This window comes from Parambassis ranga, chromosome 16 (genome assembly GCF_900634625.1).
Source record: "Parambassis ranga chromosome 16, fParRan2.1, whole genome shotgun sequence".
In the NCBI taxonomy this organism is placed as follows: Eukaryota; Metazoa; Chordata; class Actinopteri; family Ambassidae; genus Parambassis; species Parambassis ranga.
The window spans coordinates 16,424,128-16,438,875 of NC_041036.1; the positions used below are offsets into that span (position 1 = coordinate 16,424,128).

Below are 14,748 nucleotides of genomic sequence, written 5' to 3' on the forward strand. Positions count from 1 at the left end.
GGGTTAAATCTTTAACAACGTGTTGAACTTTAAAAAGTTCACTGTCACTGTAGTAACAATGAAGAACACAGATCATAAAAGCTTAACCTGGCACATATATACATTATACCATTATACATGTGTTATCTTAGTAAATACAGGCTTACAATGATTTCTTATCTTACAGTAATTGTTCACAATGAGTAATTAAATAAGAATATACAAATCTAAATGTTTTTAAGAACTTAATTCCATATTTTGTGCCTTTTTCATCATCATACAGCGCATACACACATTTTATTGTTATGAGAACTTTTGTCTGGGTTTTGGTTCATGAAACTGACGCTCATTTACAGGAAACAGATGATGACACATCAGCACATTCCTTTTACTGGAATCATTGCGTTAAGTTATCGCAGCTTCCAGATTAAGAGGTACTGTTTTGATGCCTTGGTCCTCTGCAGGATTCACACTAACTACAGGTGACCACAGTATATTTAAATACATATCTGACAAGAGATAATACTGAACAGCAGACTGTTCTGAAGAACTGTATTGAAAGAACACTTTTACAGCCGTTCCTTTTACATAGAAACCTGAAACAGATCATAGGCTATTAGATACAATATGCATCAACAGTCAAAACTCTTGAAGCTTAATCATAAAATGTTTTGTTTAGAGGCACCTTTGATCCATATACATGGATGACCAGTGACATTTGACCGCAATGTCATACAAATAAGAGATTCTCTTTTATTATTGCACATAAAGAAACATCATCTGTATGACCACACATTAAACTTTGACAAGAAGCTGGGACAAAATGTCCTAACTGAGCTCACACAAACAAATCAGAATATCTGAGCCTTCAGGTTAAGTATCTCTGCAGCCAGCTTCTCAGCATCCATCAGATGCGGAAACCTTTCCATGACTGTGTCCACCTGGTGTGGGTTGAATATGGCTTGCAGCTTCTTGCGAAGCTCTGACCTTTGAGGGTCAAATGCAGCAGGAGATGGCGGTTGTTGCCCCCAGCAATGGTACTGATGGCTGTTGTAAGAACAGCAAGAGTTGTGTGAGTGTGCGCAGTGTATTGAAGAGGGGAGGCTACTTGATGCCCTGGTTTGAGGTCGCCCCTGAAAGGGATCTGACCAGTAACTTTGCTGAGGGTGTGGCGCAACATTATAATAGTAAGGGTTGGAGAGGCTGTGCTGGTGGGGCATGTTGGATGGGAACATATGAGGAGGGTAGGTGCTATAGTTGGAGTCCATGTGACTGTGATGTTGGTGGGTTGTTGAAGGGACTGAAGGGGGGCAGCACCTGCAGGGCTGGCTGCTGCATGGAGGCATGGAAACTGCATGCATTGAGACATGTTTGGGTCCAGGAAGGGCACTCTGATGCTGAGGCTGGAGTCTGTGGGAGTTGCTGAGGGAATGGGACATGTCAGAGTACAACAACCGAACACAGTAAACAGCTGGTTGTGGTTTGTAGTTTAGATTTTTGCACAATTCATTTTACAACCTGTTTGTCCAACAACACAACTGTGCTCTGCTGCAAGAAACACTCACAGTTTTAGAACAAAACAATTTAATTATTTACAGTAAAATTAGCTTTAACAGCCTATCAAAGCACAAATCTGTTTTCTTGGTGGATCCAGAAATCATGAATATAAATATAATGTATAAATATATATATATATAAATATGTAAAACACAATCATCAAGAGATGAGCTCTTTGATGTGTGAATAAAAAAAGTCCAGCAGCTCCACGGTTTCTGGCAGGTACTGAAGTTTCTCCGCTACACTCCACAGCTCTGTCACGTTCTCCAGAAGCGGGAGCTGAGCTGGCCTTTTGGTGGGCTGATCTGTTGGTTCTGCAGTGCCGTCTGTGTGCGAGAGGCAGACTGATGTAGCTTTTATCTATCAAAATGTGTAACTATCTGACAGACATCATATCATGGCCGTGCAGATAAGCTCAATGCATAAATCAGTGTAATCTCATGTCCGATCCAACGGTAACAAACCTCTAGAAACTCCTGCAGTCTGCTGACCGAGCCCATCTGTCCGCTGCTCGTCACCGCTTCGATTCTGGAGACAACACAAACGCACATTTGAGCCATCAGACGTGATGACATCTGCTCATAAAACATTTTGAATGTGAAGCCAGCGTGTACCTGGGTAAGTATTCCTCTTTCAGGTAGAGCATGAGTTTAAAGAACTGACCCTGGTACTGCTTCATCAGAGCATTTCCACAAACCTGAAAGAGACCCACAAAATGATCAACAACTCACAGAGCTCCTCTGATCCTCCAGATGACTCTGGAACAACCATCAGAACTCACTTCTAGAAAATCCAGCAGCAGTGTTGCTGTGATGTCAGCCAGCGGCTCCATGTTGAGCATCTGAGCCAGCCAGCGCCAGCCGTGGTTCAGACCGTGAGGAAGAGACTGAAACACAACAAGTGGCGAGTGTGAGTTATATTCTACAAACCCACCATGTGACCCTGAACAGGAAGTGAGGCGTATTCTTACCCCCTGTTTGGAGATGTAGGGCCACCTCATCTGGATGATGGCAGCGTAGAGACGGATCATCCCGGACATCCTCTTCAGGAAACTGTCCTGGTCTTCCACTCCAGATTCGCCCACACGGTAACCGAGAATCCTGTTGAAGGGGGGAGGGACAGGACCTGAACTCTGTGTTCAGACATTATGTGAGCAGCGATGCCTTTTTGAGTCTCTCACTTCTGATACTCCTCCACAGGCGTGCCGTCCTTCATTGGAGGATAGTGCGGCACAGCGTAAGGGCACTTCTTGTGCAGGCAGGCGAGGATGAGGTCTCCCACCCGAGGGTGCAGCTCCCAGATGCCAGAGGCCACCACAGCAATGGGGAAGGCGGCCTCGTGGTGAGACGCCACCTCCTCCTCTCCTTGTTTCTGTGTGGGGACAAGAAGTTATTTAGATGTGGCTCTTTCTCTCCTGAAAATGTTAGATCTCAAAGTTCTGATTTGGAGTTAATTGATTTCCTCATATTTTCATATCTTGACGGCAGACTCACCACAAACTTCTCAGCCAGTTTGTAGCTGACAAAGTCCAGACCCTGTGGATGCTGCGAGACAGAGACAGACTTCCCACCGGACACCACTGCTCCTCCTGACAGCAGTTTGTCGATCTTGTCAAAGATTTCTCGAAGCTGAGAACCCGAGTTGCTGGAGATTTGACTGACAGGGATGGTGGCTGCTTTCTGGAGCTCCTGCTTCAGTTTCTTTGTCTGAGTCATAAAAAAGTATGGCTCATGAAATCTACCTGGTGTTGATTGGTGCTCCACAAATAAATAAATCGGAAACATTGCTCAAAAAAGTCCAACCTGAGCATCCTTTGTGGTGCTGAGTTGTTCGATGGCCTGAGCACACTGAGCGGCCGTCTGCTGCAGCTCCTTGTACCATTTGAGCGTGCTGTCTTCAGCAGTGTTCTGCAGCCCTGTGCAATAATTCTTTTAAGCATTTAGCTGGTAACAGCCCAACAGCACAGACTTTCTGCCCTAAACATGTAATCATCAAGCATTTAGTGGTCTTGCAGTGGCCACACACCTTTCTTCATCGCCTTCTGTTGGGCTGACTGCGCCGCCTTCTTCTGCACGTCCTGTTGTGCCTGCAGCGCTGCCATCTTCCTGCGCTTCTCTTCCTGCTCCTGCTCCTCCTTCTTCCACTCATGAGCCTTGACCACCTCCTCCTGCATCAGTTGGATCAGCGCCCTCATCTCGTGGAGGGCTTGCTCAGCCATGGTCATGTCCTCCACGCTGGGGAACTGTCCCTGTAAAGACAGTGAGGTGAGTTTTTCCGCTATGTTCCCACAAGTGTCCTACAGAATGTGCAGTGTTTTAACTGACCTCGGCTGTCTTTCTCACCACCACTGACACCTGGGAGCACAGCTGGTTCCCACGGGTGCTGTAGGAACTGATGCTGGTTGGTGGGAGGTCGGTCTTTGTCTGACTGGATGGCCTCAGCAGCTGGTTGAGCTGCAGGATTTCTACCTGGATGGTGTGGAGGTTTTGCAGTCTTTCCCTGCCATCCACTTGCGTCTGCCTCTCAAGCTCCGCCTCCCAAAGTTGCTGCTGCTCTGGCTCAGCAACTTTTTGGCTCAGGTTCAGATTCTGATTGACAGAAAGATTAGGAGAAATGTCCAAGTGTTTAAATCAGCAGGACCTGAAATGATGTAGTTTTCTGCAAATTTAAAGGTGTCATTCTCGCTCACAGTATCTTTTCATATCATCATACCTTCATTCGGTGTCGCTGCTCTTCCTTCAGCTTTTCATAGCGGACCATGCTCTCTTTAGTTCTACAGTGCAGGAAGTGGAAAAGCAGTTGATGACACAGCATTTCAGAAATGTTACAATAATTTTACTCCTCGTTGTGTCTTACTCTCTGTCCCTCATGTCTCTCATACTCTGGTCTTCCTGCTTCTGCTTCAGCTCCATCAGTTCCTCGAAGCGTTTCAGCTGCTCTGATGCTGCGTCAGCCACCGCCACCACCAGCTTCTCCTGCCGCAGTCTGAGCGCTGACTAAGACCAGAGATTTAAGACATCAGTCAGGTAGAACTGCAGAGTCCTTAATAATCAAATGCGTCGAAACAGAGCACAGCCCGACCTTGGCCTTTTCCTGATGTTTCTTCTCAATTCTGTCAATACAACCAGCCGTCTGCATGGCTTTGGATGACAGCAGGGAAATGGCGGGTAGTGACACAGGACTGGAAACCTTGCTGACATCAGCCTCTGGAGTTTCACTATTCATTTCATCACTAACAGCCTAAAACACAGATTCAGCACACAATTAATTAAAAGTGTTTTTATTGTGAATCTGAGTGCCACCTCATCCAATCTGAATTTACCTTGCAGGAAAGGGGACTTGCCAGATGCCGCCGCTTGTTCTTTAAAGGTGTGGCTGCAGAAAATGTAGTGTTGATGGTGTTGATGTCAGAAACGGATCCTGCAGAGGAGTCAGGGCTGCAGCCTCCAGAGCTGGAGCAAAGAAAGGAGGACTTCTTCAGGGGCCTCGAGCTGAGGCGGTCCATTACGCCCGCACAGTTAGGAGACAAGCCGAGGTCCCCTTTGTATCCTTCTAAAATATGCTGCAAAAACACAGGAGTGCGTTAATCACAGAGTGCCTGAACACACAACACGGCTTCATAAAACAGAAGACACGATACACAAATGGTCTGGTAATTAATTGTGTAACGATATTTCACATCTACTGCTTAAAATGCCGCTAAGGAATTGTAGCTAGTGTCCTCTGACATGTACGGGCGTTAAATGTAATGCATTTTCACGCTAAATACTGGTAAACTAGCTGGCTAGCTAATGTTAGCTAACAAACACTCACCTCGCCTCTTTCCGCCCAGTACGGGTCGAACTTGATTTTTCCTTTTTTTGACATTTTTAAACCTTGTAAAGTTTCCCTTAGTAGATTTTTGGAAGCCATCTTGACAAAGTCGAGACTACAATAACAGCAGTGGAGATGGCCCAAGTGATGCAGACACTCCAAAACAAGCTTTGACTTTCAGCATTTGTCTGGAAACACTGCTTCAACGCGTCCTTTGATACGTCAGAAGCAGTTGAATCGCGCGAGTGCTTTAAACAACGCGTTACCATGGCAACCCAAGAAGACAGAGAAGCGTCTTTCTTAAAATACCTCGTACGGTTTTTACACCGTTCGTCATTAGTTGGTCATTACGGCGTTTTTTTTTACAAAAAAAACAAAAAACAACACCGTTAAATGCGCCGTTCTTTAAGTTAGTCACAGCAGCGTTTGTAGTCTGTGATAATGATCCTCTCTTGGTTTTCTTTCTGAATTTTACTGCTTGTGGCCAATTTCTGATCAACACAATCAGACCAAATCAATTCAGCACAGATTAGTGACTGAGTTACCTGTTGTGTAGTTTCAACTTATGATCTTACAGCATGAAGCTGATTAGGGTTGATAATGTAGTGGTTTGGGTGATGAGCTATGGATATTTTGTCTTTTTTGTTTAAGAAATGATTGAAATGATTTGTTCAGCACTAGATACCATTTCAAATTTCTGATAATTTATTTGTTAGAAATTTAGACTTTATTCACTTTCATTATCCACTTATTTGTATGAGTTTGGTAAAGAATACTGCAACTTGTATAAGTCCATCATAAATGCTCCAAAAAGTGTCAAGATTTACAGACCCGACCCGGAACGTGTGCATTCTCGCATGAGTTGTCTCGACAGCGCCCCCTACTGTAAATAGGAGGTTACTGCATACTAACATTGGATGGATGGAAAAACATATCTGCATGTGTCTGTGTATTAATGAACACAAGAATATGGTGATAACTGAGTTATGCTCACAGTTTAAAAGAAACATACATTTCTCCTATGGAAGGGTAACCTTACTGAAACAATACGGAAAAGTGTTAATGCTCCCATGACTAAACTTTGTATAGGAGACAAACGTATGTTCGGTTTTTTACAGAAAGTCACTGAAAAAGGTCATGGCCTTATTTTCACAATAGATTCTGAATAGATTCTGAGAATAAGGTCAGTATTCTGAGATTCTAAGAAAAAGCCAAACTATGCTGTCTTCACACCTAGACAGTCAGACAAACAAACTAAAAGAAAAAAAGATCTCCAACAACAACAACTCATGTCCAAGTGCTTTCTGAATACATCAGTACTCACAAAGACGAACCTGGATGAGCTGCATTCCCTGAGCAACTTGTGTGGGTTGTAGACACTGCCTCATGCTACCTCTAGGGGTGAGAGCACTGACAAAATGCAACAGTGATCAAACATCAGGCAGAAAGGATGAGAGCAGAGAAATGGTCTGTGGTCAGCACCTGCAGAACCTCTCCTTTAAAGGGCTTGTCTTGATAACACCACCTGTTTCCACCTGTTGTCTGTTCCATTTGCACAACAGCAGCTGAAACTGATCCACAATCAGTGTTGATCCTAACTGGACAGGCTGATTTCACAGAAGTGTGACTGACTTGGAGTTACATTGTGTTGTTGAAGTGTTCCCTTTATTGTTTTGAGCAGTGTAGTTAAAACAAGTCAGAAACACTGTTTAAACATAGACTTACACAGAAACATCATTTTGGGTAATAACATCTGTGTAGTGCTGCTTGACAGCAGTGAGAATTTTGCTGCTGGAAGTTGGTGATTCCAAATCTATGACCCACACACACTCACACACTCAGGCTGACATTTTCTCTCAATCCTCAGAACACTGCACATTTAAAACACACAAGTGAAATACAAGGATTCAGTAGGTACGTAGTTTTAAAAAAAAGTGAAAAAATACTCTTACAAGACAAAGTCCCTAGTGATCAAGTATGAAGACAAAAGAGTTGAAGGGGTTAAATCTTTAACAACGTGTTGAACTTTAAAAAGTTCACTGTCACTGTAGTAACAATGAAGAACACAGATCATAAAAGCTTAACCTGGCACATATATACATTATACCATTATACATGTGTTATCTTAGTAAATACAGGCTTACAATGATTTCTTATCTTACAGTAATTGTTCACAATGAGTAATTAAATAAGAATATACAAATCTAAATGTTTTTAAGAACTTAATTCCATATTTTGTGCCTTTTTCATCATCATACAGCGCATACACACATTTTATTGTTATTAGAACTTTTGTCTGGGTTTTGGTTCATGAAACTGACGCTCATTTACAGGAAACAGATGATGACACATCAGCACATTCCTTTTACTGGAATCATTGCGTTAAGTTATCGCAGCTTCCAGATTAAGAGGTACTGTTTTGATGCCTTGGTCCTCTGCAGGATTCACACTAACTACAGGTGACCACAGTATATTTAAATACATATCTGACAAGAGATAATACTGAACAGCAGACTGTTCTGAAGAACTGTATTGAAAGAACACTTTTACAGCAGTTCCTTTTACATAGAAACCTGAAACAGATCATAGGCTATTGGATACAATATGCATCAACAGTCAAAAGTCTTGAAGCTTAACCATAAAATGTTTTGTTTAGAGGCACCTTTGATCCATATACATGGATGACCAGTGACATTTGACCGCAATGTCATACAAATAAGAGATTCTCTTTTATTATTGCACATAAAGAAACATCATCTGTATGACCACACATTAAACTTTGACAAGAAGCTGGGACAAAATGTCCTAACTGAGCTCACACAAACAAATCAGAATATCTGAGCCTTCAGGTTAAGTATCTCTGCAGCCAGCTTCTCAGCATCCATCAGATGCGGAAACCTTTCCATGACTGTGTCCACCTGGTGTGGGTTGAATATGGCTTGCAGCTTCTTGCGAAGCTCTGACCTTTGAGGGTCAAATGCAGCAGGAGATGGTGGTTGTTGCCCCCAGCAATGGTACTGATGGCTGTTGTAAGAACAGCAAGAGTTGTGTGAGTGTGCGCAGTGTATTGAAGAGGGGAGGCTACTTGACGCCCTGGTTTGAGGTCGCCCCTGAAAGGGATCTGACCAGTAACTTTGCTGAGGGTGTGGCGCAACATTATAATAGTAAGGGTTGGAGAGGCTGTGCTGGTGGGGCATGTTGGATGGGAACATATGAGGAGGGTAGGTGCTATAGTTGGAGTCCATGTGACTGTGATGTTGGTGGGTTGTTGAAGGGACTGAAGGGGGGCAGCACCTGCAGGGCTGGCTGCTGCATGGAGGCATGGAAACTGCATGCATTGAGACATGTTTGGGTCCAGGAAGGGCACTCTGATGCTGAGGCTGGAGTCTGTGGGAGTTGCTGAGGGAATGGGACATGCCAGAGTACAACAACCGAACACAGTAAACAGCTGGTTGTGGTTTGTAGTTTAGATTTTTGCACAATTCATTTTACAACCTGTTTGTCCAACAACACAACTGTGCTCTGCTGCAAGAAACACTCACAGTTTTAGAACAAAACAATTTAATTATTTACAGTAAAATTAGCTTTAACAGCCTATCAAAGCACAAATCTGTTTTCTTGGTGGATCCAGAAATCATGAATATAAATATAATGTATAAATATATATATATATAAATATGTAAAACACAATCATCAAGAGATGAGCTCTTTGATGTGTGAATAAAAAAAGTCCAGCAGCTCCACGTTTTCTGGCAGGTACTGAAGTTTCTCCGCTACACTCCACAGCTCTGTCACGTTCTCCAGAAGCGGGAGCTGAGCTGGCCTTTTGGTGGGCTGATCTGTTGGTTCTGCAGTGCCGTCTGTGTGCGAGAGGCAGACTGATGTAGCTTTTATCTATCAAAATGTGTAACTATCTGACAGACATCATATCATGGCCGTGCAGATAAGCTCAATGCATAAATCAGTGTAATCTCATGTCCGATCCAACGGTAACAAACCTCTAGAAACTCCTGCAGTCTGCTGACCGAGCCCATCTGTCCGCTGCTCGTCACCGCTTCGATTCTGGAGACAACACAAACGCACATTTGAGCCATCAGACGTGATGACATCTGCTCATAAAACATTTTGAATGTGAAGCCAGCGTGTACCTGGGTAAGTATTCCTCTTTCAGGTAGAGCATGAGTTTAAAGAACTGACCCTGGTACTGCTTCATCAGAGCATTTCCACAAACCTGAAAGAGACCCACAAAATGATCAACAACTCACAGAGCTCCTCTGATCCTCCAGATGACTCTGGAACAACCATCAGAACTCACTTCTAGAAAATCCAGCAGCAGTGTTGCTGTGATGTCAGCCAGCGGCTCCATGTTGAGCATCTGAGCCAGCCAGCGCCAGCCGTGGTTCAGACCGTGAGGAAGAGACTGAAACACAACAAGTGGCGAGTGTGAGTTATATTACAAACCCACCATGTGACCCTGAACAGGAAGTGAGGCGTATTCTTACCCCCTGTTTGGAGATGTAGGGCCACCTCATCTGGATGATGGCAGCGTAGAGACGGATCATCCCGGACATCCTCTTCAGGAAACTGTCCTGGTCTTCCACTCCAGATTCGCCCACACGGTAACCGAGAATCCTGTTGAAGGGGGGAGGGACAGGACCTGAACTCTGTGTTCAGACATTATGTGAGCAGCGATGCCTTTTTGAGTCTCTCACTTCTGATACTCCTCCACAGGCGTGCCGTCCTTCATTGGAGGATAGTGCGGCACAGCGTAAGGGCACTTCTTGTGCAGGCAGGCGAGGATGAGGTCTCCCACCCGAGGGTGCAGCTCCCAGATGCCAGAGGCCACCACAGCAATGGGGAAGGCGGCCTCGTGGTGAGACGCCACCTCCTCCTCTCCTTGTTTCTGTGTGGGGACAAGAAGTTATTTAGATGTGGCTCTTTCTCTCCTGAAAATGTTAGATCTCAAAGTTCTGATTTGGAGTTAATTGATTTCCTCATATTTTCATATCTTGACGGCAGACTCACCACAAACTTCTCAGCCAGTTTGTAGCTGACAAAGTCCAGACCCTGTGGATGCTGCGAGACAGAGACAGACTTCCCACCGGACACCACTGCTCCTCCTGACAGCAGTTTGTCGATCTTGTCAAAGATTTCTCGAAGCTGAGAACCCGAGTTGCTGGAGATTTGACTGACAGGGATGGTGGCTGCTTTCTGGAGCTCCTGCTTCAGTTTCTTTGTCTGAGTCATAAAAAAGTATGGCTCATGAAATCTACCTGGTGTTGATTGGTGCTCCACATATAAATAAATTGGAAACATTGCTCAAAAAAGTCCAACCTGAGCATCCTTTGTGGTGCTGAGTTGTTCGATGGCCTGAGCACACTGAGCGGCCGTCTGCTGCAGCTCCTTGTACCATTTGAGCGTGCTGTCTTCAGCAGTGTTCTGCAGCCCTGTGCAATAATTCTTTTAAGCATTTAGCTGGTAACAGCCCAACAGCACAGACTTTCTGCCCTAAACATGTAATCATCAAGCATTTAGTGGTCTTGCAGTGGCCACACACCTTTCTTCATCGCCTTCTGTTGGGCTGACTGCGCCGCCTTCTTCTGCACGTCCTGTTGTGCCTGCAGCGCTGCCATCTTCCTGCGCTTCTCTTCCTGCTCCTGCTCCTCCTTCTTCCACTCATGAGCCTTGACCACCTCCTCCTGCATCAGTTGGATCAGCGCCCTCATCTCGTGGAGGGCTTGCTCAGCCATGGTCATGTCCTCCACGCTGGGGAACTGTCCCTGTAAAGACAGTGAGGTGAGTTTTTCAGCTATGTTCCCACAAGTGTCCTACAGAATGTGCAGTGTTTTAACTGACCTCGGCTGTCTTTCTCACCACCACTGACACCTGGGAGCACAGCTGGTTCCCACGGGTGCTGTAGGAACTGATGCTGGTTGGTGGGAGGTCGGTCTTTGTCTGACTGGATGGCTTCAGCAGCTGGTTGAGCTGCAGGATTTCTACCTGGATGGTGTGGAGGTTTTGCAGTCTTTCCCTGCCATCCACTTGCGTCTGCCTCTCAAGCTCCGCCTCCCAAAGTTGCTGCTGCTCTGGCTCAGCAACTTTTTGGCTCAGGTTCAGATTCTGATTGACAGAAAGATTAGGAGAAATGTCCAAGTGTTTAAATCAGCAGGACCTGAAATGATGTAGTTTTCTGCAAATTTAAAGGTGTCATTCTCGCTCACAGTATCTTTTCATATCATCATACCTTCATTCGGTGTCGCTGCTCTTCCTTCAGCTTTTCATAGCGGACCATGCTCTCTTTAGTTCTACAGTGCAGGAAGTGGAAAAGCACTTGATGACACAGCATTTCAGAAATGTTACAATAATTTTACTCCTCGTTGTGTCTTACTCTCTGTCCCTCATGTCTCTCATACTCTGGTCTTCCTGCTTCTGCTTCAGCTCCATCAGTTCCTCGAAGCGTTTCAGCTGCTCTGATGCTGCGTCAGCCACCGCCACCACCAGCTTCTCCTGCCGCAGTCTGAGCGCTGACTAAGACCAGAGATTTAAGACATCAGTCAGGTAGAACTGCAGAGTCCTTAATAATCAAATGCGTCGAAACAGAGCACAGCCCGACCTTGGCCTTTTCCTGATGTTTCTTCTCAATTCTGTCAATACAACCAGCCGTCTGCATGGCTTTGGATGACAGCAGGGAAATGGCGGGTAGTGACACAGGACTGGAAACCTTGCTGACATCAGCCTCTGGAGTTTCACTATTCATTTCATCACTAACAGCCTAAAACACAGATTCAGCACACAATTAATTAAAAGTGTTTTTATTGTGAATCTGAGTGCCACCTCATCCAATCTGAATTTACCTTGCAGGAAAGGGGACTTGCCAGATGCCGCCGCTTGTTCTTTAAAGGTGTGGCTGCAGAAAATGTAGTGTTGATGGTGTTGATGTCAGAAACGGATCCTGCAGAGGAGTCAGGGCTGCAGCCTCCAGAGCTGGAGCAAAGAAAGGAGGACTTCTTCAGGGGCCTCGAGCTGAGGCGGTCCATTACGCCCGCACAGTTAGGAGACAAGCCGAGGTCCCCTTTGTATCCTTCTAAAATATGCTGCAAAAACACAGGAGTGCGTTAATCACAGAGAGCCTGAACACACAACACGGCTTCATAAAACAGAAGACACGATACACAAATGGTCTGGTAATTAATTGTGTAACGATATTTCACATCTACTGCTTAAAATGCCGCTAAGGAATTGTAGCTAGTGTCCTCTGACATGTACGGGCGTTAAATGTAATGCATTTTCACGCTAAATTCACGGTAAACTAGCTGGCTAGCTAATGTTAGCTAACAAACACTCACCTCGCCTCTTTCCGCCCAGTACGGGTCGAACTTGATTTTTCCTTTTTTTGACATTTTTAAACCTTGTAAAGTTTCCCTTAGTAGATTTTTGGAAGCCATCTTGACAAAGTCGAGACTACAATAACAGCAGTGGAGATGGCCCAAGTGATGCAGACACTCCAAAACAAGCTTTGACTTTCAGCATTTGTCTGGAAACACTGCTTCAACGCGTCCTTTGATACGTCAGAAGCAGTTGAATCGCGCGAGTGCTTTAAACAACGCGTTACCGTGGCAACCCAAGAAGACAGAGAAGCGTCTTTCTTAAAATACCTCGTACGGTTTTTACACCGTTCGTCATTAGTTGGTCATTACGGCGTTTTTTAAATGCGCCGTTCTTTAAGTTAGTCACAGCAGCGTTTGTAGTCTGTGATAATGATCCTCTCTTGGTTTTCTTTCTGAATTTTACTGCTTGTGGCCAATTTCTGATCAAGACAATCAGACCAAATCAATTCAGCACAGATTAGTGACTGAGTTACCTGTTGTGTAGTTTCAACTTATGATCTTACAGCATGAAGCTGATTAGGGTTGATAGTGTAGTGGTTTGGGTGATGAGCTATGGATATTTTGTCTTTTTTGTTTAAGAAATTATTGAAATGATTTGTTCAGCACTAGATACCATTTCAAATTTCTGATAATTTATGTTAGAAATTTAGACTTTATTCACTTTCATTATCCACTTATTTGTATGAGTTTGGTAAAGAATACTGCAACTTGTATAAGTCCATCATAAATGCTCCAAAAAGTGTCAAGATTTACAGACCCGACCCGGAACGTGTGCATTCTCGCATGAGTTGTCTCGACAGCGCCCCCTACTGTAAACAGGAGGTTACTGCATACTAACATTGGATGGATGGAAAAACATATCTGCATGTGTCTGTGTATTAATGAACACAAGAATATGGTGATAACTGAGTTATGCTCACAGTTTAAAAGAAACATACATTTCTCCTATGGAAGGGTAACCTTACTGAAACAATACGGAAAAGTGTTAATGCTCCCATGACTAAACTTTGTATAGGAGACAAACGTATTGTAAAGGAACGGCCCGGAGACGTTGCTGTTGCTTAATCCCACAACGGGTCTTTATTTAGCGTCAGCAGAATGCGCTACAATTGCGGCAACCGAGTCCGGCAACCACAGAACAGGGCAGTCTCAACGACACTCAAAAACTATCTGCCCGCCAGAACCACAACACCCACAATTCCACTGGCAGCCCTCCCCCACTCTGCCTGTCCAATCACTGTGCGTGCACACCTTAGAAATCCCGCGCACGAACAGGACTGGCAGGCAGTTGAGGGCTCGTCAGGACACACACCCACCCCAGGTCACTACACTGCCCCCCCCCCATAAAGGTCCTCGCCCACGAGGACAGAGCAGGAAAGAAAAGAAAAAGAAAAAAAAACACATGATGCCAAGAGCTAGTAAACATTAACTCCAATTATATCCCCCCAAGTCCAACATTCTTTCACAAGTCACAACTTCCCTTTTTTTTTTTTTTTTTTTTTTCCTGCTCTGTCCTCGTGGGCGAGGACCTTTATGGGGGGGGGGCAGTGTAGTGACCTGGGGTGGGTGTGTGTCCTGACGAGCCCTCAACTGTGCCCACAGGGCTTTGGTTGCAATGGCCAGGCTGGCAACCTTCTCCCATGGGGGTTTGTGCTGAGACTCCATCCACTGCAACACAGGCTGAAGGTCAGGATCCTGCTCCTGCTCCTGCTTCCACTCTGCTTCACCCACTAACTGCAGCTCCCTGCATATAATCCCCTCCGGCAGTTCTGCTGGGTTACAAGCGCCTCCTTCCTCAAGCAACTCCTCCTCTCGAGTTTCCCTCCTATCACAGTGCTGACAGCCGTCAGCAGCACAGGGGCGGCGAGAAAGGGCATCTGCATTTGCATGCCGAGTACCTGATCTGTGCTCCACACCAAAGTTGAATGACTGCAGCTCTTCGATCCACCTAGCGATCTGCCCCTCTGGTTCTTTGAAAGACATAAGCCACTGAAGTGCTGAGTGGTCAGTT

General features: G+C 45.0%; 2 protein-coding genes and 1 long non-coding RNA gene across 3 annotated transcripts; 1 reads left to right on the top strand and 2 right to left on the bottom strand.

Annotated features, from left to right (window-relative positions):
- Positions 1-1,753: 1,753 nt before the first annotated feature.
- On the bottom strand, positions 1,754-5,533 carry LOC114448722 (nucleoporin GLE1-like). The gene is made up of 15 exons (XM_028425857.1): positions 5,350-5,533; positions 4,859-5,098; positions 4,618-4,776; positions 4,393-4,532; positions 4,249-4,309; positions 3,861-4,124; positions 3,562-3,784; positions 3,339-3,451; positions 3,030-3,242; positions 2,717-2,907; positions 2,507-2,636; positions 2,318-2,422; positions 2,151-2,233; positions 2,001-2,064; positions 1,754-1,862 (listed from the first exon to the last, which is right to left on the bottom strand). Exons 1-15 carry the CDS (start codon positions 5,446-5,448, stop codon positions 1,794-1,796), a joined length of 2,154 nt encoding a protein of 717 aa, XP_028281658.1. The 5' UTR covers positions 5,449-5,533; the 3' UTR covers positions 1,754-1,793.
- Positions 1,826-3,569, top strand: LOC114448723 (uncharacterized). The gene is made up of 3 exons (XR_003671917.1): positions 1,826-2,623; positions 2,736-2,877; positions 3,024-3,569. It is a non-coding gene; the product is annotated as an uncharacterized LOC114448723 (long non-coding RNA).
- A 3,442-nt stretch (positions 5,534-8,975) lies between the features above and the next one.
- Positions 8,976-12,794, bottom strand: LOC114448772 (nucleoporin GLE1-like). Its single transcript, XM_028425943.1, has 15 exons — positions 12,696-12,794; positions 12,204-12,443; positions 11,963-12,121; positions 11,738-11,877; positions 11,594-11,654; positions 11,206-11,469; positions 10,907-11,129; positions 10,684-10,796; positions 10,375-10,587; positions 10,062-10,252; positions 9,852-9,981; positions 9,665-9,769; positions 9,498-9,580; positions 9,348-9,411; positions 8,976-9,209 (listed from the first exon to the last, which is right to left on the bottom strand). Exons 1-15 carry the CDS (start codon positions 12,792-12,794, stop codon positions 9,141-9,143), a joined length of 2,154 nt encoding a protein of 717 aa, XP_028281744.1. The 3' UTR covers positions 8,976-9,140.
- Between the last annotated feature and the right edge of the window lie 1,954 nt (positions 12,795-14,748).